Source organism: Rana temporaria, chromosome 3, assembly GCF_905171775.1.
Source record: "Rana temporaria chromosome 3, aRanTem1.1, whole genome shotgun sequence".
In the NCBI taxonomy this organism is placed as follows: Eukaryota; Metazoa; Chordata; class Amphibia; order Anura; family Ranidae; genus Rana; species Rana temporaria.
This window is the reverse complement of record NC_053491.1, coordinates 112,783,709-112,809,548: the sequence shown is the minus strand read 5'-3', so window position 1 is coordinate 112,809,548 and position 25,840 is coordinate 112,783,709. Positions and strand designations below refer to the sequence as shown.

The 25,840-nt window shown below is 43.5% G+C and overlaps 1 protein-coding gene across 2 annotated transcripts in view; it reads right to left on the bottom strand.

The window, feature by feature from the left end:
• PRKCQ (protein kinase C theta) overlaps positions 1-20,145 on the bottom strand; it is a 133,751-nt gene extending 113,606 nt beyond the window's left edge. For both annotated transcript variants that reach the window (XM_040343262.1, XM_040343263.1), the window contains exon 1: positions 19,928-20,145. In XM_040343262.1, coding sequence (XP_040199196.1) covers positions 19,928-20,022 — 95 coding nt within the window. In that variant the 5' untranslated portion in view covers positions 20,023-20,145. The remainder of the gene's footprint in view (positions 1-19,927) is intronic.
• Between the last annotated feature and the right edge of the window lie 5,695 nt (positions 20,146-25,840).

Sequence of the window (25,840 nt, the reverse complement as noted above, 5' to 3'; positions counted from 1 at the left end):
GGTGAAGACCATACACACAGACCAGAACTGTCTTTTATAAAAAAACATATCCATTTTATTTTCATCAAAAAATAAAACATTTTAAAACCAATAACATATTTTCTTCCGGTCAAACTGTAAGTACAGTGATATCCACTCGACATGTTTCCCCAGAAATATGGCTTCTTCAGGAGGCTCATGAAGCACTGTACAAAGTGTCACTCATGCATGCGTGCACAGAAAGACATAAGATGGAAAAGATAACATCTGAGGAGCGTTCCACTAAGGAGTAACAGTAGTCATAGAGGGAGCACGCCCATTCAGGATCCGTATCTCCTGAGTAGCTGAAATTAGAGGTCGACCGATATATCGGTCGGCCGATATATCGGTCGGCCGATATATCGGCCGATATTTGGCCGTTTTTGTGAAATCGGCATCAGCCGATTATCGTGAAAAAATCGGCCGATTCGCGGCTACAATATCCAGGCCGCGAGGTCCCTTGCCTTCCAGTCATGTACTGACCAGTCACCAGTGCCCCCGCCCCCGCCATGAATCCTCCATCCGCATTGGCCTCTGCTACTCACCGCAGGTCCTGGAAGTCTACGTACGGCGGCGAGTAGGGGCGTGACGTCACGGTCCTTCCCCCGCAGCTCACGGTCCACTCCTTGCTCACATTGCGAGTAGGGGGCCACGCCTGTCTCTCACGTCACCCTTGCGTGCCCCACCCCCTGCTGCTCCTGGTTTCCGGGTCTTCTACTGGCTCTCCGTTGCGAGTAGAGGCGTGACGCCCAGTGAGCGCCACGCCCCCTGCTACTCCTTCCCGGCTTCTTATTTTGCAGCATCCCCTGCATTCTAGCTAGGTATGTGGCATATTCGTTCATTGATGTAGTTCACTATGGGCATTTATTTTTTGTCAACACTAACACTGCTGGGCAAGGTCACGCTGATGGGCACTTTTTTATGTTAAGGGGCACTCTGATGGGCGCATTTTATTTTAAGGGGCACGCTGATGGTTATATTTTTAATGTGCGCACTGATGAGCATATTTTTTTAAGAGGCACACTGATGGACACATTTTGTTGTGCCCATCAGATTGCCCCTTAACATAATATATGCCCATCAGCGTACACATTAAAAATATACCCATCAGCGTGCCCCTTAACATAAAAGTTTTGTTGTGCCCATCAGAGTGCCCCTTAACATAAAATTTGCCCATCAGAGTGTCCCTTAATAACAATAAATGTGCTTCCTGCGGGTCGGTGACTCAGTGCGCTCAGCCTATCAGCGGCCGCGACGGGACATTGCTGCGGCCGCTGATAGGCTGAGCGCACTGTGAGTCACCGACCCGCAGGAAGTGGAAGAGACCGGGACCGGAGAACGGGACGGCGATATCGGAACAACGGGGGATCGTAGGCAGGTAAGTGAAAGTTTATTTTGTATAGTTTTACAGCCCGGGCACAGCGGGGGTTAAAAGTTTTAGCTTGGAGAACTCCTTTAAGGGGCACGCTGATGGGTATATTTTTAATGTGTTCGCTGATGGGCATATTGCATGTTAAGGGGCACTCTGATGGGCAAATTTTATGTTAAGGAGCACGTTTTGTTGTGCCCATCAGAGTGCCCCTTAACATAAAATGTGCCCATCAGCGTGACCCTTATTTTAAGTTAAGGGGCACAATGCATCCCCACCCATCCCTCTCCACAACACATGGCTGTAGAGGAGGGGATACAGAGAGGTAGCTTTACAGCCACCTCTGTACCTCCCTCCTCCACAACCACCTCTCTGTACCTCCCTCCTCCACAACCACCTCTCTGTACCTCCCTCCTCCACAACCACCTCTCTGTACCTCCCTCCTCCACAACCACCTCTCTGTACCTCCCTCCTCCACAACCACCTCTCTGTACCCCCCTCCTTAAAATGACTAAGATTGTATTTTTTTTCTTTAATAATTATGAGGTGGCACTGATGGGCTGCACTGGTGGGCACTAATGAGGTGGTACTGATGGACACTAATGGGCTAAACTGGTAGGCACTGATGAGGTTGCACTGACAGGCTGAACTGGTGGACACTAATGAGGTGGCACTGATGGACACTGATAGGCTACACTGGTGAGCTGCATTGGTGGGCACTGATGGACACTGATAGGCTGCACTCCACCTTTCCACCCTAAACAATAACCTCCTCCCCAACCTAGATTTTCTGAGATAATGGAAAAAAAAAATCGGCCTAAAATATTGGCCGCAAAAATCGGCCTAAAATATCGGCCATCGGCCGCCCCGATTTTGAAATATCGGCATCGGTATCGGCCAGAGAAAAACCCATATCGGTCTACCTCTAGCTGAAATATAGTCAGTTCAAACCGAAATGCAAGTTATCCAAGGTCCATAACCTTCTATGTTTAGCCTTATTAAGTATGTGCAAAAAATTCACATATAAGGCACTCTATTTGCCAGTCAGCATCCACAGACCGCAGAAACAACAATATCACTCCAGCTAATTTTATTTAGATGCAAACTGTTAGCAACGCAATATAAAAAGGTAAAAATTTAGGCCAATTCTAAAGTTTCCAGACTCAATAGATCTCTTAGATAAACCAGGGGGCCATTGTGTATAAAGCTTCGTTAAACAGTCATAATACTAGTTGCAACTAATACATCAATCAGGGTTCAAGTAATGTAATGTCAAAATTTGGAGGAAGTGGGTAATCCATGGCCACCACGTTTTCGTATATTTTGGTATCCTGTCTTGTAGAGTGGCTTCTAGACATGTGCAGACTGGAATATTTCGTTTCGTTTTTTAGTTTTCGTTTGGAAAATAAATTTATTTAGTTACTCCCAAAAATCGTTTTGATTTATTTCGTTTTTCGTTGGGGAATAGCTTTCGTCCGAAAATCCAATAATACTTGGTTTCTGTCGAATGGTCAAAAGAATATTCGACGGAACGTCAGATCTTTGTTGGTTTCTGTCTAATGGTCAAAAAAATATTCGACGGAATCTTTACGCCGAATCATACATTTCCGTTCGAATAATCCGCCTACAAGAATTCTAATGTTGTATGACTAGTAATAATGTCGAATCTATTTTCTCATAAATCGAAATCTATTCTCTGTAATGTCGAATCTATTATTTCTATAGTGTCGAATCTTTTCTCTATAATGTCGAATCTTTTTCCTATAATGTCGAATCTCTCTATATCAAATTTTTACCGCAACGAAAACGAAAATAAAGCATTTTTTATGTCGGATCTTTCGGTTTTCGTTTCTTGCATTTTCGTTATCGTTTGTTAAAACGATAATGAAAAAAACAGATTTTCGGACGAAAATGCATTCTAACGAAAACGAATGCACATGTCTAGTGGCTTCTATGTTAACATGTATTATGGCTTGAGTAACCCTGTGCTTGGTCTCAACTACACAAATTGAAGGTTTTTTTTGTAGGCCTTGACAATGGTTTCCTTATGCCTCGTACACGATCTGGCTTTTGCCCGGCCAAACTCACATCGGATTTCCGACGGAATTCCATCAGAGAAAAAGAGAACATGTTACCTATCTAAACTCTGATGGAATTCCTCGGAATATCCAATGGAAAAACTCTGATGGGGTATACACACGGTCCGAATTTTCGTCTGATCGGCTTTAGAGGCCATTGTAATTTGAAACAGGATCAACAGAAACATACCTGTATATCCAGCCAAAAAACTAGAAAACATCTACCTCTCTCAAGTCCCAATAACAAGATGGGTAGGGTTCTCAATTAAACAAAGATACAAGGGCTACTGCAGGAAACAACATTCACCAATATTTTTAAATGCCATTTTCTATTTTACATTTTTTTTTTACCACTCAATGAATAGGTATATTTGCCAACATTATATTTATTTTGAGCAATGGTGGTTAAAAATACCAGTCACAATGCTAAAAATAATTAGGCAAGCAACACGTAACATTAAGCTCAAAAGTCAAGCCAAAAGTCCTAAAGAAACACTAATATATAATATCTAATCTATTTGCTGTAAATGGTGGCTGTTGTTTTTAGTCACTGCATACCAGGGGGGCCCAACCAGTGGCCACTGATGGTCCGTGGACCATCAGTGATCCACGGACCATTGGTTGGCGACCGCAACAACAGACTTTATTTTTTCATACTACTGGCCACTGCACTATGTACGTTGGGCTTTATTTGACCACTCGACTCCTGAATATTATATACTCCTGAAGCCCTTCTTTAAAATTATTGTAAAGGCAGAAGGTTTTTTATCTTAAAGGGGTGGTTCACCCTAAAAACGACTTTTTTTTATTACACTGCCCCCCCACATTACAATACGATTAAGGCTACTAATTTTTTTTTTATGCTGTACATACCTTTGTACAGCATATTCACCCGTGGCATCCGGCTTGCGAGTCCCGCGGGAGTGGGCGTTCCTAACATGTCTGTGATTGACATTTGACCAAAAACGAGCTCCCACCCGTCGCGTAAGCTGCGTCACGGTTGGCGAAAGGAGCCGAACGGTGAGTCGGCGCTATACTGCGCATGCGCATCGCCGTTCGGCTCCTTTCGCCAATCGTGACGCGGCTTACGCGACGGGGGGAGCTCGTTTTTGGTCAAATGTCAATCACAGACATGTTAGGAACGCCCACTCCCGCGGGACTCGCAAGCCGGATGCCACGGGTGAATATGCTGTACAAAGGTATGTACAGCATAAAAAAAAATTAATAGCCTTAATCGTATTGTAATGTGGGGGGGCAGTGTAATAAAAAAAAGTCGTTTTTAGGGTGAACCACCCCTTTAATACATTCTGTGCATTAAGATAAAAAATCTTCTGTGTGCAGCAGCCGCCCCAGCACCCCTTAATACTTACCTGAGCCCCATCTCTATCCAGTGATGTGCACGACAGCCTCGGCCATCTGTGACACTGTCTATATGAACATACGGAGCTGCAGTTCGGCTCAGGTGCCCTTAACCACTTGCTTACTGGGCACATATACCCCCCTCCTGCCCAGGTGAAATTTCAGCTTTAGGCACTGCATCGCTTTAACTAACAATTGCGCGGTCGTGCGACGTGGCTTCCAAACAAAATTGACGTCCTTTTTTCCCCACAAGTAGAGCTTTCTTTTGGTGGTATTTGATCGCCTGTGCGGTTTTTATTTTTTGCGCTATAAACAAAAAAGTGAGACAATTTTGAAAAAAATACAATATTTTTTACTTCTTGCTGTAATAAATATCCCAATTTAAAAAAAAAAAAACATTTTTTTTTCTCAGTTTAGGCCGATACGTATTCTTCTACATATTTTTGGTAAAAAAAAAAAAAAAATCGCAATAAGCGACTGGTTTGCGCAAAAGTTATAGCGCTTACAAAATAGGGGACAGAATTATTTTTTAATTATTTTTTTTTACTAGAAATGGCGGCGATCTGCGATTTTTAATGGGACTGCGGCGTTATGGCGGACACATCGGACACATTTTTGGCGCCATTCACATTTATACTGCGATCAGTGCTATAAATATGCACTAATTACAGTATAAATGTGACTGGCATTGAAGGGGTTAACACTAGGGGGTGAGGAAGGGGTTAAATGTGTGTCCTATATAGTGTTCTAACTGTAGGTGGAGGGGGGGTGACTGGGGGGGTGACCGATCTGTGTCTCTATGTACAAGAGACACAGATCCGTCTCCTCTCCAGAGACAGCACCGCTGTCTCTGTGTAAAACGGCAATGAGAGATGATCTCATATGTTTACATATGAGATCATCTCTCATTGGCCGCACAGATCGCATCGCGAACGGCCACTCTGATTGGCCGTTCGCGGCGATCTGTAATTGGCTGTGTCCGAGGGACACGGCCAACACAGATTTTCCCCGCAGCGCGCTCTAGAGCGCGCGCGGGGACCGCCCTAAGGGGCGGACGTCAATTGACGGCAGTTTGGAGATTGGGATCCGCACTGTAGCCGTCAATTGACGGCAGGCGGATCCCAAGTGGTTAAGGCAAGCTTCTTGCAGTGTGAGGCACTCGACAGGAGGGAAGGGCCAGGAGAGCCAAAGAGGGACCCTAGAAAAGGGGGATCCGGGCTGCTCTGTGCAAAACCACTGCACAGAGCAGGTATGTATAACATGTTTATTATTTTTACAGAGAAAGGGAAAACAAGACTTTACAATCAATCACTTTAAGGTAGGCTTTGTGCTGAAGAGAATATGTAATGAAAGAGTTTCGTTTGTTTTAAATCAGCGTGCTGAGGTGTGAAAAATTAGTCCTTTAGTCTTTTGCTTGTGGCACAATTCTTAAAATATATTTTGTGGTTAAAAAAGACTGTGGCATAAATGTGCTGTGTATAAAGTAAGTATGTTCAACAGGTATTGCAGTATTCAGAAGAAAGTCAGTGGTTAGTGTCGCATACATTTATTTGAAAAGATTTTTCCCTCGAAAATTTCTGTATATCCTTTCTAATTCACCTATCAATGCCAGATTTGAGAACTATTTTGTTTTTCAACAAATCTATCTTCGTTGGCATTCCAAATGCGATCACTGTGGCAGTAGCTACCTCGTATGAAACCTTACTTAATCTGGTATATAGGAAGGGGATCCCAGGGAAGGAGGTGGGAAGGTGCTATCTTTACCGGGGGGGGATTTTTCATTTGTGTGCCCGTAACATTGGGTGAGGTTACCTTCTTTCACATGGTGTAGGAGTGTTCCGAAGTACGGCCTCTCTGGTCTCAGATGACAGATGACAGAGTTTATAGTCGATACTTTTGGCTTTCCTAACACATGTAACCCTCTTTTAGGCCTTTTGAGAGTTTGAGGACAAGGAGTTGGATGTGTCTACAAAATTATTTCTCCCACTTCTTTTCTTCTCTATTCGTAAACTTATTGCTGTAAGGTGGATTTATGGGAAAACGTTAACTTTGGAAATATGGGAAAAAATGGTTAATGCTGCACTTCCGCTTTACAGAATGACGTATGAGGCCCATGGGTCCCTACATTTTTTTTTAGGAAGGTGTGGTTTACCTGGATAGATTCTACGGATACTCTGGTGGATGAATCTGATGTTTAGATGAACAGGGGATGCAAGTTGGGCCTGTGGTGTCAGGGGACAGGAGAGAGAGGACTAACACAAAGTGGGTCATTCCTCTGCTCTCCCCCTCCCTGGACGCATAGAGCCAACCTGAGTAAAGGTAACCAATCCGATTTAAAGTGTCATATTGTGCTTTATTTACCAATTCAGTGTGTCTCTGCTGTTGGGGACATTCTCAGGTTTGGATTCACCTGAAAGCAGCTTGAATATAGAATTAAGAGCTATATTGCCCTTAAAGCGGAGCTCCACCCTAAAGTGAAACTCCCTCTGATTGGAACCCTCCCCCCCTCCGGTGTCACATTTGACACCTTTCAGGGGGGAGGGGGGTGCAGATACCTGTCTAAAGACAGGTATTTGCACCCACTTCCGGCCACACAGTCTCGGGCAGACTGCGGGCATGACGTCACCTCCCGTCCCCGTCCCCCCGTTGTGTTCTGGGAACACTTGGCTCCCAGTACACAGCGGGAGCCAATCGGCAAGCATATCGCGACTTACGCATGCGCCGTAGGGAACCGGGCAGTGAAGCCGGATCGCTTTACTTCCTGGTTCCCTCACCGAGGATGGTATGGGGGCAGCAGAGTGACGAGCGATCGCTCGTCCTCTGCTGCGGATGGCGCTGGACTCCAGGACAGGTAAGCGTCCTAATATTAAAAGTCAGCAGCTGCAGTATTTGTCGCTGCTGGCTTTTAATAATTTTTTTTCAGCGGACATCCGCTTTAAATCTCAGTTATTGTTCTCTAGTTGATTACTTGAATGTATACTGTTACTGTCTGTTATTCTTCCACAGAAATATTGCAGTAAAGACAATTTCTGTGTTTTATCATAACGTGTGTGTGTGTTTCTCATTGGTCATTGCACTTACACTATTGCCAGGTGTGCCAGAGGGGGGCTGAGGCTGTTATTAGGGTTGAGATGCAGAGTAACGGACTGAACAAACAAAAGCCGATTCTACGGTTTATAGAATATCACATGGCAACAGAGCAAAAGAGATCTAAGTTCTAAAATGTTATCCTACGGTTTTGCTTAGTTTGCAATTTCATATGCACATAAAAATATATAAATTCATTATCTAATCATATAGGTAGATTCAAAGAGATGGGCTTAACTTTGCGGCGGCGTAGCTTAGCCTGTTTAGGCTACGCCACCGTAAATTAGCTAGGCTAGTAATGATTCTCAATATACTTGCCTGCTAATATACGGCGGCATAGCCTAAAGCGGGCGGGCGTAAGGGGGCCGAATTCAAATGACTTGGAGGGGGGCGTGTTTGATGGTAATGAGGCTTGAACTCACGTTTTTGACTTTTTTTCACTGCGCATGCGCTGGGCGACTACATTTCCCAGTGTGCATTGCAGTTACGTACCCCGCATGGGCCTATTGATTTCGACGTGGACGTAAACGACGTAAATCCCGATTCGCGGACGACTTACGCAAACAACGTAAAAAATTTGAATCTCGCTGCGGGAACGGCGGCCATACTTTAACATTGTTATTCCACCTAATAGATGGAATAACTTTAGGCCTGTAATGCGCTACGGAAACGGCGTAAATCGACTGCGGCGGCCGGGCGTACGTTCGTGAATCGGCGTATAAACTCATTTACATATTCTACGCCGGCCGCAATGGAAGCGCCACCTAGCGGCCATCCAAAATATTGCAACCTAAGATAGGACAGCGCAAGCCGTCGTATCTTAGATATGTTTAAGCGTATCTCTGTTTGAGCATACGCTTAAACATAAGTCGGCGTAGATTCTGAGTTAGGTCGGCTTATCTACTGATAAGTCGGCCTAACTCTTACTGAATCTACCTAATACTGTCTAAAATGTAGACTTTAGTAACTGCAACCAAACAGTAAAACTACATGTCAAACAGAATATGGTTTACTGTACATAATAGTAAATTTTTGGTCAAAATAACAGTTTTGGGATGCCTCAGATGTTTATTTGATCCTAACAAACTTATAATAATTTAATGAATATAATATCATTCATTAAAAAGGTCCATGAAAGAAAAAGCTGTTTTATGGTTGACTAGTTCAGCATTAATTTTTCAAATCTTTAATCTATACCTCCAAATCAGGTATATGCATATATGTAAATACAAAATGAATTACTAAAGTGAAAGTGCATTTCCCCCTTTTTGATGAAGTCCACCAATGTATAAGGGCGCTACACAACTAACCACCAATATAAGGGGGCACTACACTGACCAGCAATATAATGGGGACTCTTATCCACTGACCACCAATGCAAGGGGGCAGTACACTGACCACCAATGTAAAGGAGTCACTACACTGACCATCAATGTAAGTAGTTACGACACCACTGACCACCAATGTAAAGAAGCACTTCTCAACTGACCACCAATGTAAGGAGTCACTTCTAAACTAACTACCAGTGTAAGGCAACACTACAAATTTCACTGTCAGCATTTTACTTTTCTGGCCATTACTTTTACTTGTTTTTAGACTAGATATCATATACTATAGAGCCATTAGTGCTGACGTATTGAGTTCTGTAAGACATATGGGTTTCTTGTTTACATATTTTAGTAAAGAAAGATTCCAGTACAAGGGTATTGGCAATAATGCAGTAAGGACATGATCACAACAGGTTTGACATAAAAAGTTGAAGCATGGAAAGGACCATACATACTCAAAAAACAAGCAGTCAGTGGGGGAGGACAACCCTCCAAGACTGTATACAAAAGTAGGCTAAAATTCTAGACGTATGTAACATAACAACAGAAGAGGTAGAAAGGGGGGGTGTTACGGTGGAATGTACATGTTAGGGCACCCCAATCTATGTCCAAACAAGTATAAAAGCAACAGTTTGGCACTCCAAAAAAAGGGGGGGACCAAAAAGCCCAAGATAACTGGGAGACTGCGGTTTGGGGTGATCAGTGAGGGCATACTAGAGGACAGACCTATCTAGAGGTCCGAGACAGGTGTAGAAAGGCTGTGTAGGGGGGGGGGGGCAGAAACTGAAAGGATATAAGGAGACAGACAGATGAGTAAGTAAAGGGAATAGGAGAAGACCAAAGAAAGGAAAAGGAAAGGAAGGGTGAAGGGAAAGAGAAGGAAGAGAAGAGGGGGTAGGGGATCCCCTAGGAGAGGTTAGACAGTGATGACAGAACCAAGATCAGGATGGAGTAAGTACATGTGGGAAGTCATAAAAGCAATAAGGTTTCTTTAAAACCAGGGGACAAGTAATGGGTTACCCAGGGTTTCTAGAGTTTCTCAAAGTTATGTACTTTTTCTAATAGGACAGCTTTCAGTTTGGTGTGAATCATTTCTTGAGTAATTCAATTTCTTGCCACAGGTACACTCAGGGAAGGGGAATTCCATGCCTTAGCAATGGTCTGTTTGGCCACAGTAGTGATGTGAAGTAGAAGTTTACATTGGCAGTGGGTCAAAGCCATAGGTTTATTATTCAGGAGAGTCACAGTTGGGTCCGGCAGTAATGGTGTTGCAAAAAGTTCTGATAGGATCATAAAGACCAGAAGGATTGTACTGTGGGGCATTCCCACCAAATATGGAGGTGTGTGCCCGCCTCATTACAGCCACAAAACAGAATGGTGGGTATTACGTGAGGAATTTATGAATCCTGGCGGGGACCGGGTACCACCAGGTGAGCACCTTGTAGTTTGTTTCTAGATCAGCAATATTGGGTGAGGAAGATTTAGTAGCCTGCCAGATAAAGGACCAATCTGCACAGTAATATTAAAATGGTTGTAACCCAAAAAAAAGAGAGGGCACCTGTTTCCTTATAGCAGGTTAAACAGCACAGTGCTTGTGCAGTCTAACCTGTCCATTTGTAAATTGTAAAAAAAAAACTGGTTGACCTTGCCTGTTCCTGTGTCCCCCTTGGTGTGCTGACCACGGTAATCATGGCTGCTGAGCCCTGATTACTGCGGTCAGTTTATGTGCCTCAATCATATGCTGATCTCCCCTCTCCTCCTCCCTCCCTGCCTGTCAGCTTCTGTGTGTGTGAGCCATTCTCACCCCCCCCCCCCTTTTCCTGGTGCTATTAGTAAATTCCTCGGACCCGGGATTTACACTATTCAAACGGGCATGCAAGTCCGACCTCCACAGGCGTGAGCTAATCTCTGAGCTATATATCCATCTCCTAACTCCAGAAATGATGTCACAATGATGTCACAATGTACAGTATAAGGGGTAATTTAGTGGTTATTTGTACTGTCCTGATCAATTTTCATGATTGGCACCATAGATTGTAGGTCTCTATAGCCTTCACAGACTAATGGCTCGTACACATGATCCGAATATCGCATGACGGATCGTACGACTTTTTTCGCTTAATAGTCGCAAGTAAAATGAAATAGGTTATTAAAGTCACGAAAATTCTCGTACGACCGAAAAAAATAATCGGAAGTGATGTCATGTGTTGTAGTGTATGTGTATTGTATTTTCGGACGACAACTGTACTGACTAAACGAAAATCGTACGATCTGACATCGTACAAGGAAAATTTTCGTGCATGTCCGATCGAATAATATCGGATGAACTGTCGTGATCGGCTCTCGAAAGTAGTGTACACATGATCCGAAAATCGTACGATCCTTCATCGGACGATCGTTTTCGTCCGATATTCGGACCGTGTGTACGGGCCATAAATATAAACTAATTTGGGTTATTTTTACCAAAGATATGTAGCAGTATAAATTTTGGCCCAAATTTATGAACAAAAATTACTTATTTGCTAAATTTTATAATAGAACCTAAAAAAAAAAAAAAAGAGGGCTTTTTTTCAAAAATTTATTTTTTCACTTATATCGCAAAAAAAAAAAAATATAAAAACTTTTGTTTGGGTACGGTGTTGAATGACTAACTGAGTAATTGGCATTCAATGTGTGATAGCACTGAAAGATGAAAATGGGTCTGGGCAGGAAGGGGATATAAGTGCCCTGAATTGAAGTGGTTAAACAGAAGTGAGGGTGGAAAGGAAAAGGAGAAAAAAACACAGAAACATTTTAATATATATATAAAAAAAAGAAGATTACAGGGCCATTAAAGTTTTTTTTTTTTTATCTTACTGCATTCTATGCAGTAAGATAAAAAGCCTTCTGTGTGCAGCAGCCCCCTCACAGCCCCCCTAATAACTACCTGAGCCCCTTTCTATACACCGATGTCCAGGAATGCCTCGCCATCGGGACACTCCCTCCTGATTGGCTGAGGCACAGCAGTGGCACCATTAGCTGCTGTCAATCAAACTCAGCTAGCCAATCAGGAGAGAAAAGGGAAAGGCCAAACCACAGCTCTGTGTCTGAATGGACACACTGAGCTGCAGCTCAGCTCTGTGCCCCCATAGCAAGCTGCTTGAGGTGGGGGCACCAAACAGGAGGGAGGGGCCAGGAACTCCAGCCAGGGACCCGAGAAGAGGAGGATCTGGGCTTCTCTGTGCAAAACCACTGCATAGAGCAGGTAAGTATAACATGTTTGTTGTTTTAATAGAAAAAAAAACTGAGAGACTTTACAATCACTTTAAAGTAACACTAAACAATATCCTTATTTTCTTTAACCACTTCCCTACCGTAGGACGTCATATGACATCCTGGACTCTAGGGGGGGGATATCTGAATGATGTCTGCAGCCACTGGCATCATTTAGATATCCTTCTCTTCTGCCGGTGATTCTGCGCACCAATAAGAATGATCAAAGCGGTAGTTCCTCCGCTTGATGTTTCTTATAGGTGGCGGGTGGGGACGTCGCCCCCCCTCCCACCACCATCCGGTGCTTCTGCAGGCTCTCCCGTGCCATCGGGGGCCGGGAGAACAAATCAGCCGGCTTCGGATGAGGACCATAAAGATATCCAGTGACCAGATAGTCACAGGTCATCTCTATGATCGTCGGAGGCCCAGGCGCGACGTAATGACGTCACGCCTGGGTACCCGGAAGTAAACAAAGCTGCAATCGCGACTGTCAGCATGAGATCAGTGAATTTTTCTCTTGATCTCATGCTTTCCAGCCTGAAGGAGAGATGTGGGGTTTTATTGACCCCGCATCTCTCCATAAAGAAGACCTGTCACACACTATTCCTATTACAAGGGATGTTTACATTCCTTGTAATAGGAATAAAAGTGATCCAAATATTTTTTTTTAAATAAAGTGTAAAAATAAAAATGAAGTAAAAAAATTTAAAAAAAAATGTAAACGCCCCTGTCTCCAGTAGCTGGCGGTCAGAAGCGAACACACACATAAGTCCAGCCCACATATGTCAAACCACACATATGAGGTATCACCACGTGTGTTAGAGCACATGCAACATTTCTAGCACTAGACCTCCTCTGTAACTCTAAACTGGTAACCTGTAAAAAATATTAAAGCGTTGCATATGGAGATTTTTTAAGTACCGATTTCTTAAGTTTGGCGCCATTCCATGAGTGTGCGCAATTTTAAAGAGTGACAAGTTAGGTATCTATTTTACTGGCGTAACCTCATCTTTCACATTATACAAAAAAAATTGGGCTAACTTTACTGTTTTGTTATTTTTTAATTCATGAACCTGTTTTTTTCCCAAAAAATGGCGTTTGAAAAATTATTGCGCACATACCTGCAAGATAAAAATTTGCAATGGCTGCCACTTTATTCCCTAGGGTGTCTGCTAAAAAAATATATATAATGCTTGGGGGTTCTGAGTAATTTTCTAGCAAAAAAATATGATTTTTACATGAAGAAGCGAAGTGCCAGAATTGGCCTGGTAGGGAAGGGGTTAAACTATTTTTTTATTAAATAATTTATTACTGTGTTTTTATGCCACCTTGTAACATACTCAATGAGCTCCAGAATCCTTCCTTTTCCTCTTGTCTTCCATTTGTTTGAAATGAGAAAACAACATTTGTTGTGATCGTGTACATTGAGCAAGAGAGTGACTATGGGCCAGATTCAGGTACATCTGCGTCGGCGTAACGTATTACATTTACGTTACACCGCCGCAAGTTTTCCGTGCAAGTGCTTGATTCACAAAGCACTTGCCTGTAAACTTGCGGCGGCGTAGCGTAAAGCTGTCCGGCGCAAGCCCGCCAAATTCAAATGGGGCGTGTGTCATTTAAATTAGGCGCGTTCCCGCGCCGAACTTACTGCGCATGCTCCGTTTTGAAATTTCCCGCCGTGCTTTGTGCGAAATTATGTTGCACCGACGTAATTTTTTGAACGGCGACGTGCGTTACGTCCTATCCTATTCACGGACGACTTACGCCAAAAAAAAAAAATTCTAATTCGACGCGGGAATGACGGCCATACTTTTACATGGCTAGTCTAAATATAAGCCATTGAAATAGCAGTCGCAACTTTTCTGACGGGAAAAGCCGACTAGCGACGACGTAAGAGAATGCGATGACCGCGCGTACCTTCGTGGATCGCCGTAAACAGCTTATTAGCATACCCGACGCGGAAAACGACGCAAACTCCACCCAGCGGGCGCCAAAGTATTGCATCCTAAGATCCGAAGGCGTACAAAGCCGTAGACCTGTCGAATGTTAGCCAAATGCCGTCGTATCTTTGTTTGAGAATTCAAAATAAAGATACGACGCGGCAAATTTGAAAGTACGCCGGCGTATCAGTAGATACGCCGGCGTACTCTCACTGTGAATCTGGCCCTATGTTCCTACATATATTGAGACCATGGAATGAATGTAGACACTAGGGATCGACCAATATTGTTTTTTCGGTGCCGATACAATACTTTTTTTTTTTCGGCCACCTCTCCTGCCGATATCCGATATTTTTTGCCGTTATTTTGTACATTTAAATAAAAAAAAATGTACACTGTCATTTAAATATATTTGTTGTTTGTTTTCACTGTTATTACTGTCACAAGGAATGTAAACATCCCTTGTGACAGTAATAGGCAGTGACAGGTACTCTTTATGGAGAGATCGGGGGTCTGTAAGACCCCAAACCCCTCCTCTGCACTTCAAAGTATTCAAAGCGTCAAGATCAGGGTTTTGAATACTTTATTTTTTAAAAACTGGTGCCTTTAAGATGCCAGTAATCCAGAAAGTGATGTCATGACATCGCTTGCGGATTACTAGAAACCGAGACCCGAATGAAGCATCGACTTTGTTCGGGTCTTCGGCCAGCCGGTGGACGTGCCAGCTGGTTGCTCGGGCAATCGGCAGAAGGCGCTGGGAGGGGGAGCAATGGGGCTACTCTGTGCAAAACGAGCTGCACAGTGGAGGTAAGCATGACATGTTTGTTTTTTTAAATAAAAATCAAACCCATAGTGTCACTTTAAGACTTTACAACCACTTTAAAGTGAAGTTCCACCCAAAAGTGGAAGCTCTGCTTATCTGTCTCCTCCCCTCCTCCAGTTTGGCCCCCTCATCCTTTCCCTGACACCAGGGGCCAGTTAGAGAGCACAGCGTGCTTCGCGCATGCGCAATAGGGAACAGGCTGTGAAGCCGCAAGGCTTCATTGCCAATTTCCCTTAAAAGCTATGGTGGCGGCAGCACCTGAGGGCGGAAGGGGAACATCGGTTGGGGGGCCGACATCGCTGGTATCCTATTATTAAAAGTTAGCAGCTACAGTATGACTTATTTTTTTTAAACCACAGTGTCACTTTAAATAGGGGAGCAGATTCTCTTGTGTAAAGGAAATCTTTGATGTAGCTGCTGCATTGGTGTGCTTTAGCAAAGGAAATCAAAAAGGTAGTGTCAGGAGAATGCAGAAGGTGCTGCTTTGTGTATTTCCGAACAAAGGGCAAGTTTACTATCCTTCAGACTTTGGGGGAGCTGAACTGTGTGTGAGTAGAAAATACCCTGGAAGTAAACAATGCCATATCATTGGTATCAGTGGGAGAAATAGTGCCCCCTTGTTGGTGTCAGTGGGAGGAATAGTGTCCCATCATTGGTATCAGTGGGAGAAATAGTGCCCCCTAGTTGATGTTAGTGGGAGGAATAGTGTCCCCTTTTTGGTGTCATGGGGAGGAATAGTGTCCCATCATTGGTATCAGTGGGAGAAATAGTGCCCCCTTGTTGGTGTCAGTGGGAGGAATAGTGTTCAATCATTGGTATCAGTGGGAGAAATAGTGCCCCATTGTTGGTGTCAGTGGGAGGAATAGTGTCCCATCATTGGTATCAGTGGGAGAAATAGTGCCCCCTTGTTGATGTTAGTGGGAGGAATAGTGTCCCCTTTTTGGTGTCAGTGGGAGGAATAGTGTCCCATCATTGGTATCAGTGGGAGAAATAGTGTCCCCTTTTTGGTGTCATGGGGAGGAATAGTGTCCCATCATTGGCATCAGTGGGAGGAATAGTGTCCCATCATTGGCATCAGTGGGAGGAATAGTGCCCCATACCTGGTTTTAGTGGAATAAATAGTGCCCCATTGCTGGTTTTAGTGGGAGGAATAGTGCCTGTATACTGTCACAATTTGAAGACCACTGGTGTACAGCATTTGGGAGGGCAACAAGGTTACATATTCACTGGCCCATTGGATATATAGCTACAATCCTCCAATTGACACAGGATGCAGGGAGATAGCCCATAATAAATTCAGCCTAAATTAAACAACCTGCAGTTTTTCCTTGTAATGGTAAAAACACATACAATGGAAAAAAAATACCCAGATTGAAACCCTTTGTCCGGGGATCAGTAAGCCTCACAGACACTGACAGAGGAATACATCATTTAAAATATATATAATATAAGCATGTGTCATTCTACAGAATAATATAAGTATTACAAAAGTGTGAAGTTTGTACTTAGAAAAACATTGGGACTGCCACTGCTGACCTGCTTCTAAAAATGCTATATGCTTGGCTGTCATACTGATCATGTGATTGGCATACTTTGAGTGAATGACTTGGGACAAGCATGCATGAGGTAAAATCAAAACTTCTGATGTGTATTTTTGTTTCAGGGCAGTTAGGCTGGCCATAGTCAGAGTGACTTTCTTTCCTACACAGGTTGCAGGAAAGAAAACAGCTTGATTCCCCATCAACACAGTCAGTGTTGATGGGTGAATCCCTACTGCGGATCCATTGTGTTTATAGTCGCTAGCAATAATCACTGTGTTCTGCCAGTGGGGACGGCCTCCCCCAGCCGGGAAAACAAAGTGATTATTGCTAGCGGTTACGACAGGGCGCCACTCTCTCTATCACGCCACCTCCCTATGTGTAGAATAGATTCCCGCATAGCAGGAATCTATCCATGGCCCCCGTGACCACCCCCTTTTTGGTGTCCAACCCATTTTCGGACACCAAGCACCAGAATTACAGCGGCGGGGTTGTTTTTTTAAGCACCCGATTAGAGCCATAGGCTCTAATAGGCTTCAAAAAAGGTGGACTCAGAGCACAGAGCATTGCACTCGGGGCCCGCCCAGGTGTGTTAGAAAAGCAAATTAATATTTGCTTTTCTAACACTGTACCGCCTCTTAGCCAATCAGGAAGCGCGGATCAAATACCCGTCACCTGATTGGCTGAAGGCTCAGGCGGTCCTATTGGATGCCTAGCAGAAGGGAAGGAGAGACGCATGGGAAGCATGGAGGACACAGGAGCAGTCGCCTGACCCACTGCCCGTCCCACAGCTCGTTGCTGTCGCCCGCTGCCTGACCCACCACCAAGATGGGGTAAGTGCCGATCAGACAGCGAGCGGGGGGGGGGTCACAGTGAGGCTGCATTTAATGGGCACAGTGGCTGCATATGATGGGTAAAGTGGCTGCATTTGATGGGCACAGTGAGGGTGCAATTGATTTTTTCAGTTTGTTTGCGCCCCCACAATTTTTTTTAGCACCAGCTGCCACTGACAGTAACTAGTATTTTCAGAAAATTAGCAATGGCCACCTCGAACAGGTTTCATTTAGCAATGTGACACAGAGAGAAATGAAGATATGGAAGGGCAGTAACCCAAAGCTGATTGCATTTCACTGGACAAAGAAGTCAAGTCAAAGAACATTTTTACAAATAGGTTGCTATAAAGCCGGCCATAGACGATTTGAATCTCCTGCTGAACCATGTATGGGCAGGCTGATCAACTTGGGTACAACCAGCCTGACGGAATCTACATGCAATTATAATGTGAATAATCACTGTGTGCTCCCCCTGCCGGGAGAACACATTAGCTCCACAAGAGGGATCCTCCATCACCGACTGTGTTGATGGTGGAATCAATTGATTTTCTTTCCTGCAACCCATGGTTAGGAAAGAAAGTGGCTCCGTCTATGGCCCGACCTTGTGTATATGTCTCTCCAGCGGTAGGGGCTATGCAACCAGGGCTGTCTTAATGGGAGGGCACACCTGGGCACTGCTCAGGGGCCCCAGCTGCATAGGGGGGCCCCTGCACTTTGCCCAAAGCAGATCATCCTTGAACCCCCCGCTGCCCCGAAATTGGGGGCCCCATGATAGCACTGAGAGTGATAGATACACAGGGGGGGGGCAGTCTTCCTCCTACCTACTTGATGTCTGTTTACCTGCACTGTCATCATTGTAGGGGCCGCAGAGCATTACTTTGCCCAGGGGCCCAAGATGCTATTAAGACGGCCCTGTATGCAACTATTTGTATTTTGCGTATATATATATATATAAATATATATATATATATATATATATATATATATATATATATGTATATATATATATATATATATATATATATAATTAGGGCTGTGCAAATTAACTTTTAATTAATCGATTAATCTTTAATTTTTTTGATCGATCAAAATCTTTTTGATCGATTAAAATTACTGGTACTCGCCTCTCCGCCGGCTTCTGGGCCTTCAGGGAGTTCTGTCGGAGATCCAGTAACGTCACGGACACCGGCAGGGTTTGCCGTGTCCATCTGAAGGGCTCCTTTACTGTGCCTTCATATCTGCATGCTGGCGGGACCTTACACTTCCCTCTATCACTTCCCACTATCAACCTGGGATTCTACAGCCATCCACTGGGAGTTGTGATAGTTCCCTTCATGGGACATCTAAATGCAGACGGACTGATGTTAACCTCTCCTCATCTGGATTCAGCAGTGGTATCGTTGTACACATTTTTATACCAGTATCATACTTGGCTACATGTTTTTATGACTGCTTTTGGTACCGTTTGGTATTACTCGCACCATTTTTACAGTTTATGCTACATCGATTTTATCTCCAGTGCAATATTTATTTTGTTACCTACTTGAAGACTATAAAAGTTTTAATGCTATTCCCATCGAGCGCTGCCTTTGTGTGTTTTTTGCTATCCATTTTTCCAGTGGTTGGTAGCTGCGCTGGGAATCAGCCTGCAAGGAGATCAGCTAAAAGTAGTTGGATCTGTATGTGCGTTATAATTAATCGAAATTAGTCGATTAATCAATTAAAAAAATAAAAAAGATTAATCGAACAGAAACATTTTGATCAGTAATAGCCCTAATATATATATATATATATATATATATATATATATATATATATATATATATATATATATATATATATATATATATATATATAAAAATCCTGCATCTTTATTTGCTACTCTCAAATTATAAAAAAATAAGTAAAATAAATAGTCCACAGTTGTTTATTGTTACTCATGGTTGCTGGTAAGCTTTATGTTGCGGTATTATTGTGCAGTACTATGAAATAATGCTACAATGCACAGAATGGACACAACAGAGTGAATACCAGTCTCAATAAAGAAGGATTAAAGTTGGCGCTCTTTCTTCAGCTGATCTGCATATATTTCATGTTTTCATTTAAAAGTGCTCTTCCGTTCTTATGGGTATAATGAGGTTTTGTCATTCGAAGAAGCAAAGTATGATACCTAAAAGTACCTTCTAGTCTGAACTATAACATTTAGATCAAAAGCAAGTAATTTTGCCACATATCTAAAATGATAGTAAAGTGTCATTTAAAGTGAAAGCATGTTGTAATGAATAGTTAGAATATACAATACCTTGATGATGCTGCAGAAGAAGCCTGCGATGTAGTCTTTGTGTTGGATGTCATGACATCTGTACAAAGCACCTCTGCAGCTCTCACATGCTCCATCCCACCGCCACTTGTAGACACTCCTTTCACACATTTAACTGCTTCAGCCACACAGCCATTATGTAACGAATCAGAGGAGTCTATGATGTGGTTGACCCATGAAAAAATAAATGTTCCTTCAATACCAGGGTAGCTTGACACTATATATCTTTTAACCTAATATAAGTAATTAAGACAACAGAAAGGAGGTAGGAATTCAATACAATTATAGTCTGTGTATAATTTAATATTCAATATTTTAAGAAATCCAGTAATTGTAGAGCATTTTCACTAAACCTAGAACAGTATAAGAATATTTAGTATATGACAACTGGTATTCAGTGGCGGCTGGTGCTCAAAATTTTTGGGGGGCGCAAACAAACGGAAAAAAAAAACAATTGCAGCCTCACTGTGCCCATCAAACGCAGCTACTGTGCCCATCAATTGCAGCCACTGTGCCCATCAAAGGCAGCCACTGTGCCCATCAAAGGCAGCCACTGTGCCCATCAATTATCGCCACTGTGCCATCAATTGTCGCCACTGTGCCATGCCATCAAATGCAGCCACTGTGCCATGCCATCAAATGCAGCCACTGTGCCATGCCATCAAAAGCAGCCACTGTGCCATGCCATCAAAAGCAGCCACTGTGCCATGCCATCAAACGCAGCCACTGTGCCATCAATTGTTACCACTGTGCAACCAATTGTTACCACTGTGCCATCAATTGTCACCACTGTGCCCAGCAATTGTCACCACTGTGCCATCAATTGTCACCACTGTGCCCAGCAATTGTCACCACTGTGCCCAGCAATTGTCACCACTGTGCCCAGCAATTGTCACCACTGTGCCATCAATTGTCACCACTGTGCCATCAATTGTCACCACTGTGCCATCAATTGTCACCACTGTGCCATCAATTGTCACCACTGTGCCATGCCATCAAATGCAGCCACTGTGCCATCAACTGTCAGCGCTGTGCCCAGCAATTGTCGCCACTATGCCCAGCAATTGTCACCACTGTTCCCTGTAAAATACTCCCACTGTGCAATGTAAAATAAACCCACCCCCCCGGCACTTACCTTTCTGGGGTCAGCCATCCTGCTTCTACCGTCCCTCGATGTCTTCTCCCGCCCTTGATGACGCTTCAGCCAAAGGATAAACCACTTATGATGCGAAACCATAGAAGAGACGTAATGGGCAAATGAACCATGAGCAAGTCTCGTTGTCCTTTTTGGTTGAGTCTGAAGTGGAGAAAAAAATAAATGGTTGTAAGCGATCACCTTGTAAAACAACCCATTCAGTTTAAAATAGAAATGAAAGGCAAAACATTTTTTGGATAGATATAAAAAAACATTATTAATACATTTTCTCCTGTTTTTTAGAAGTGATCACATTCTTTCTGTTCTCAGCATAGGTGCTGGTGGGAGGAAAAGCGGCAGCACACTGAGCTTCTCAGTGAATAGCTGTGCAGTGGGGGGGGGGGGGGTGTCAGGACAAGTCTAATCATTGGAGGAGAGAAAGCTAAATTCACAGCATAGCCAGAGAACTGACCACGCTGTGTTCTCCTGTATAGTGTGGTCAGTTTTTTTTTTTGTTTTTTTTTTTAGAAAAGGAGAGGAACTGGCAGGAACACCAGGGGTTTTACATAAAGGAAACAATACAAACAGAACAGGATACTTTACCATACAAGTATATGGTACAGCATATCAGGAATATGAAGTTTTGAGATAACAAACACTTTAAGCCTACAGAAAAGGGTTATATTTAATTACATTTTTTATTTTTATGATTGTTGGCATTTGGTTTGCATGTCCTTTGTTTTATGTTGTTCAAATCTGCCTTTTAGCTCTCAACGATGCTCACCTTTGGTCCTTGATTCTATGTTTACCTACTCTCTTTTGTACTCTCTCACATAAGATACTGTATACATTGTGCTCCAGTAATGAATGCCCCTGACTGAGGAAAGGATAGTATCCTGAAATGCGACGGGCCAAACCCTAATTTTGGAGACACCATTTATGTCAATTTACAACCATTGTAACTGGTCTTGTTCCTTTTGATATTGCTTTTATCAATTAGTCAATTGTAATGTTGTCCATATTATTGACTTTTTATATCACTGAATAAATTATATTTCTACCCATTGGTTTTGTACCTGTATTTGGTTTCCTGTAAAATCCCAATCCTTTTAGGGGGATCCCCTTATTCTGTATACTTACATACGGGATGTTGACACCTTAGTCCTTTTTTGGTGAAACAATTCCTAAGCGAAACACTTTAAGCCCAGGTTCACACTGATTGCAGGAATTAAATTCAGCTGAACGCGCACAATTTACGTCCATGTCAGTCCCGACTTCGGGGTGCGATTTCAGAGACATCTGTACAGGTTTCTGCACACATGGCAATGGAAATCGCACCCCGAAATCACCAAAAGTAGTACAGAAACTACTTTTGGGAATCGGGGCAGCGCTGCACTGATTCGGATGCTGCCATTGCCAGCAATTGCCAAATCGCATCAATGTGAACAAGGGCTAAAGTGGTAGTAAAGTCCCCCCTGGCTTGCCCGTAGGTACAAGGAATATCTCCTAAACGTTGCATACTAGCACATTATGAATTTACCTTGCAGGGAGATTTTTTTCTTCAACCTTACTTCTGCTTTAACCCCTTCCCGACCGCCGCATGCACATTTACGTCGGCAGAATGGCACGTACAGGCACATTGGCGTACCTGTACGTCCCTGCCTTTTCGCGGGTCGGGGGTCCGATCGGGACCCCCCCCCCCCCCCGCGACATGTGGCGGTCGGGTTCCCGCGGGGAGCGATCCGGGACGACGGCGCGGCTATTCGTTTATAGCTGCTCCATCGCGATCGCTCCCCAGAGCTGAAGAACGGGGAGAGCCGTATGTAAACACGGCTTCACTGTGGCGGCTGCATCGATCGAGTGATCCCTTTTATAGGGAGACTCGATCGATGATGTCAGTCCTACAGCCACACCCCCCTACAGTTGTAAACACACACTAGGTGAACATTAAATCCTACAGCGCCCCCTGTGGTTAACTCCCAAACGGCAACTGTCATTTTCACAATAAACAATGCAATTTAAATGCATTTTTTGCTGTGAAAATGACAATGGTCCCAAAAATGTGTCAAAATTGTCCGAAGTGTCCGCCATAATGTCGCAGTCACGGAAAAAATTGCTGATCGCCGCCATTAGTAGTATAAAAAAAAAAATAATAAAAATGCAATAAAACTATCCCCTATTTTGTAAACGCTATAAATTTTGCGCTAACCAACCGATAAACGATTATTGCGATTTTTTTTACCAAAAATATGTAGAAGAATACGTATCGGCCTAAACTGAGAAAAAACATTTTTTATATATGTTTTTGGGGGGATATTTATTATAGCAAAAAGTAAAAAATATTGCATTTTTTCAAAATTGTCGCTCTATTTTTGTTTATAGCGCAAAAAAATTAAAACCGCAGAGGTAATCAAATACCACCAAAAGAAAGCTCTATTTGTGGGGAAAAAAGGACGCCAATTTTGTTTGGGAGCCACGTCGCACGACCGCACAATTGTCTGTTAAAGCGACGCAGTGCCGAATTGTAAAAACACCTTGGGTCTTTAGGCAGCATATTGGTCCGGTCCTTAAGTGGTTAAGGAAACTTGTCATTATTGGAACATGCATAACTGCATAGCCCAGGTTCACACTGATTGCATGAATTAAATTGGGGGGGGGGGGGTCTACTGTTGTTGGGGGTGGGTCTTGTGTTGCTGGGGGTCACTTGTAGCTGGGAGGGATGTAGTTATGCTGGCTGAAGCAAAATCTGTTGTTTCTGTTGGGGGTCTATTAAGTGAGTGAGTGAGAAACTTATATAGCGCAACACATGCAAACTGAATCGCCTCAGGGCGAGTTTTTTTTACTGCAGACGATTCATTTTTGCTGGAGAGGGGGGTCTATTGGTGCTGGCTGCAAGGAGATCTGTTATTGCTGCTGGGGATCTTTTGTTGCAGGTGGTTCATTGTTGCTGGCTGCATGAGATGTAGTTTACTGATTTTCTTGTTATCATGAACAAATTCCATACCAATTACATATTAGCACAATTGTTGCTTGGTTCTGTATTCTCTAAAAGGGACCATACTGGGAAGCGGGTAGGGGGTGGAACCAGGGAATGGTGTAGGGGGTGGGTAAGGGGCGGAGACAAGGGGTGACTTGGAAAGGAGGAATTCCTGCACCTATTGTTTGAGAAAAAAAATCCTGCATAGAGCAGTACACATGATCGCAACTTATGGCCCATACACACGATTCGAAAATCGTATAAAAAAAACGCTTTCGAAGCAATCGTACGAAGACATAGACTCCAGACTCGACTATGCAAATGCCCTTTTCGGACTCCCAAAATACCAAATCTCTCGTCTGCAAATCGTTCAAAAAAACATGGGAATCAATCTCACCTTCACTGAGATCCCTTCACTGGTTGCCAGTAAAGGACAGAATTACTTTTAAGGCACTCTGTCTGACGCATAAGTGTGTTCAAGGAAATGCCCCCCAATATCTATGCAAAAAAATTAAAAAGTCACAACCCCAATCACGTTCTCCGATCCACTGACCAAAATCTACTCCAGATACCCAAAGCCAGATACAAGTCCAAAGGAGAACGAAGATTTGTAGTCCAAGGGCCTAGACTATGGAACGCTTTACCAACCAGAATCCGAATGAAGGTGAATCACCAGGCCTTCAGAAAAAAACTCAAAACCCATCTTTTCTGAAGGCAAAAGGACAGTAGGGAACAGATACTAAGCGCCCAGAGGCGATTCAGTTTGCATGTGTTGCGCTACATAAGTTTCTCACTCACTCATAAATCGGAACGTTAGTACAGAGCTTTTGAGAGCCGATTACGACAGTTCATCCGATATTATCCGATCGGACAAGTGCAAAAATTATTCTTGTACGATACCAGATTATATGATTTTCGTTTTCCACAGTACAGTTGTCGTCCGAAAATACAATACAAATACATTACAACACGGCTAGTAGGCTAAAAAAAAAAAGCGGACGATCTGTTGTCCGATTTGCAGATCATGTGTACGGGGCATAAATGCAGTGCTCATTCCAAACAAACAGAAACGAGAGGCTCAGGACCTCACAAAGAATCTTACAAGGAGCTAGAAAACACAAACTTTTTTATGAGATTTTTTAATGGAAATCAGATTACAGGGACATTTTATTGTTGCGTGTCACTTTAAGGCCCCTTTCACATAGGGCGGATCAGTAATGATCCGCCCCGTGAACCTCCGCTTGCTCAGCGGGGATCACTCCGTTGATCCCCGCTGAGCCGGCGGATGACAGGGCGGTCCTATGGGGGGAATCGGATAAACACGGACCGTCTGTCCGTGTTCACCCGATCCGCCAGACGGATGGAAAAACGGAAAATTGTATACCCACCTTTCCGTAATTTTCCTTTCCTGACGCATCTTCATGGCAGCACACACTGGGTTGTGACTCCGCCCCCACAACCTGACAGGATTGGTTAGCTATAAATTCGAAGAGGAGACACCCGGCATCATTCTCCGTAAATATCATCATCATTGAACAACAGGGTGGGCAGCTGTGTGCTGCCATGAAGATGCGTCAGGAAAGGAAAATTACGGAAAGGTGAGTATACAATTTTCCGTTTTCCTGACGCATTCATGGCAGCACACACTGGGAAATAACTCGCTAGTCGGGCGGGTTCAATGCAAAAAGTTTTTTATTTTCTTATAGAGCCGAAGAATTGGCCCTGAAGATAGATCTGCCAAACTCGGAAGTCGCCAACAGAGCGGCGTCCACCCTATAGTGGG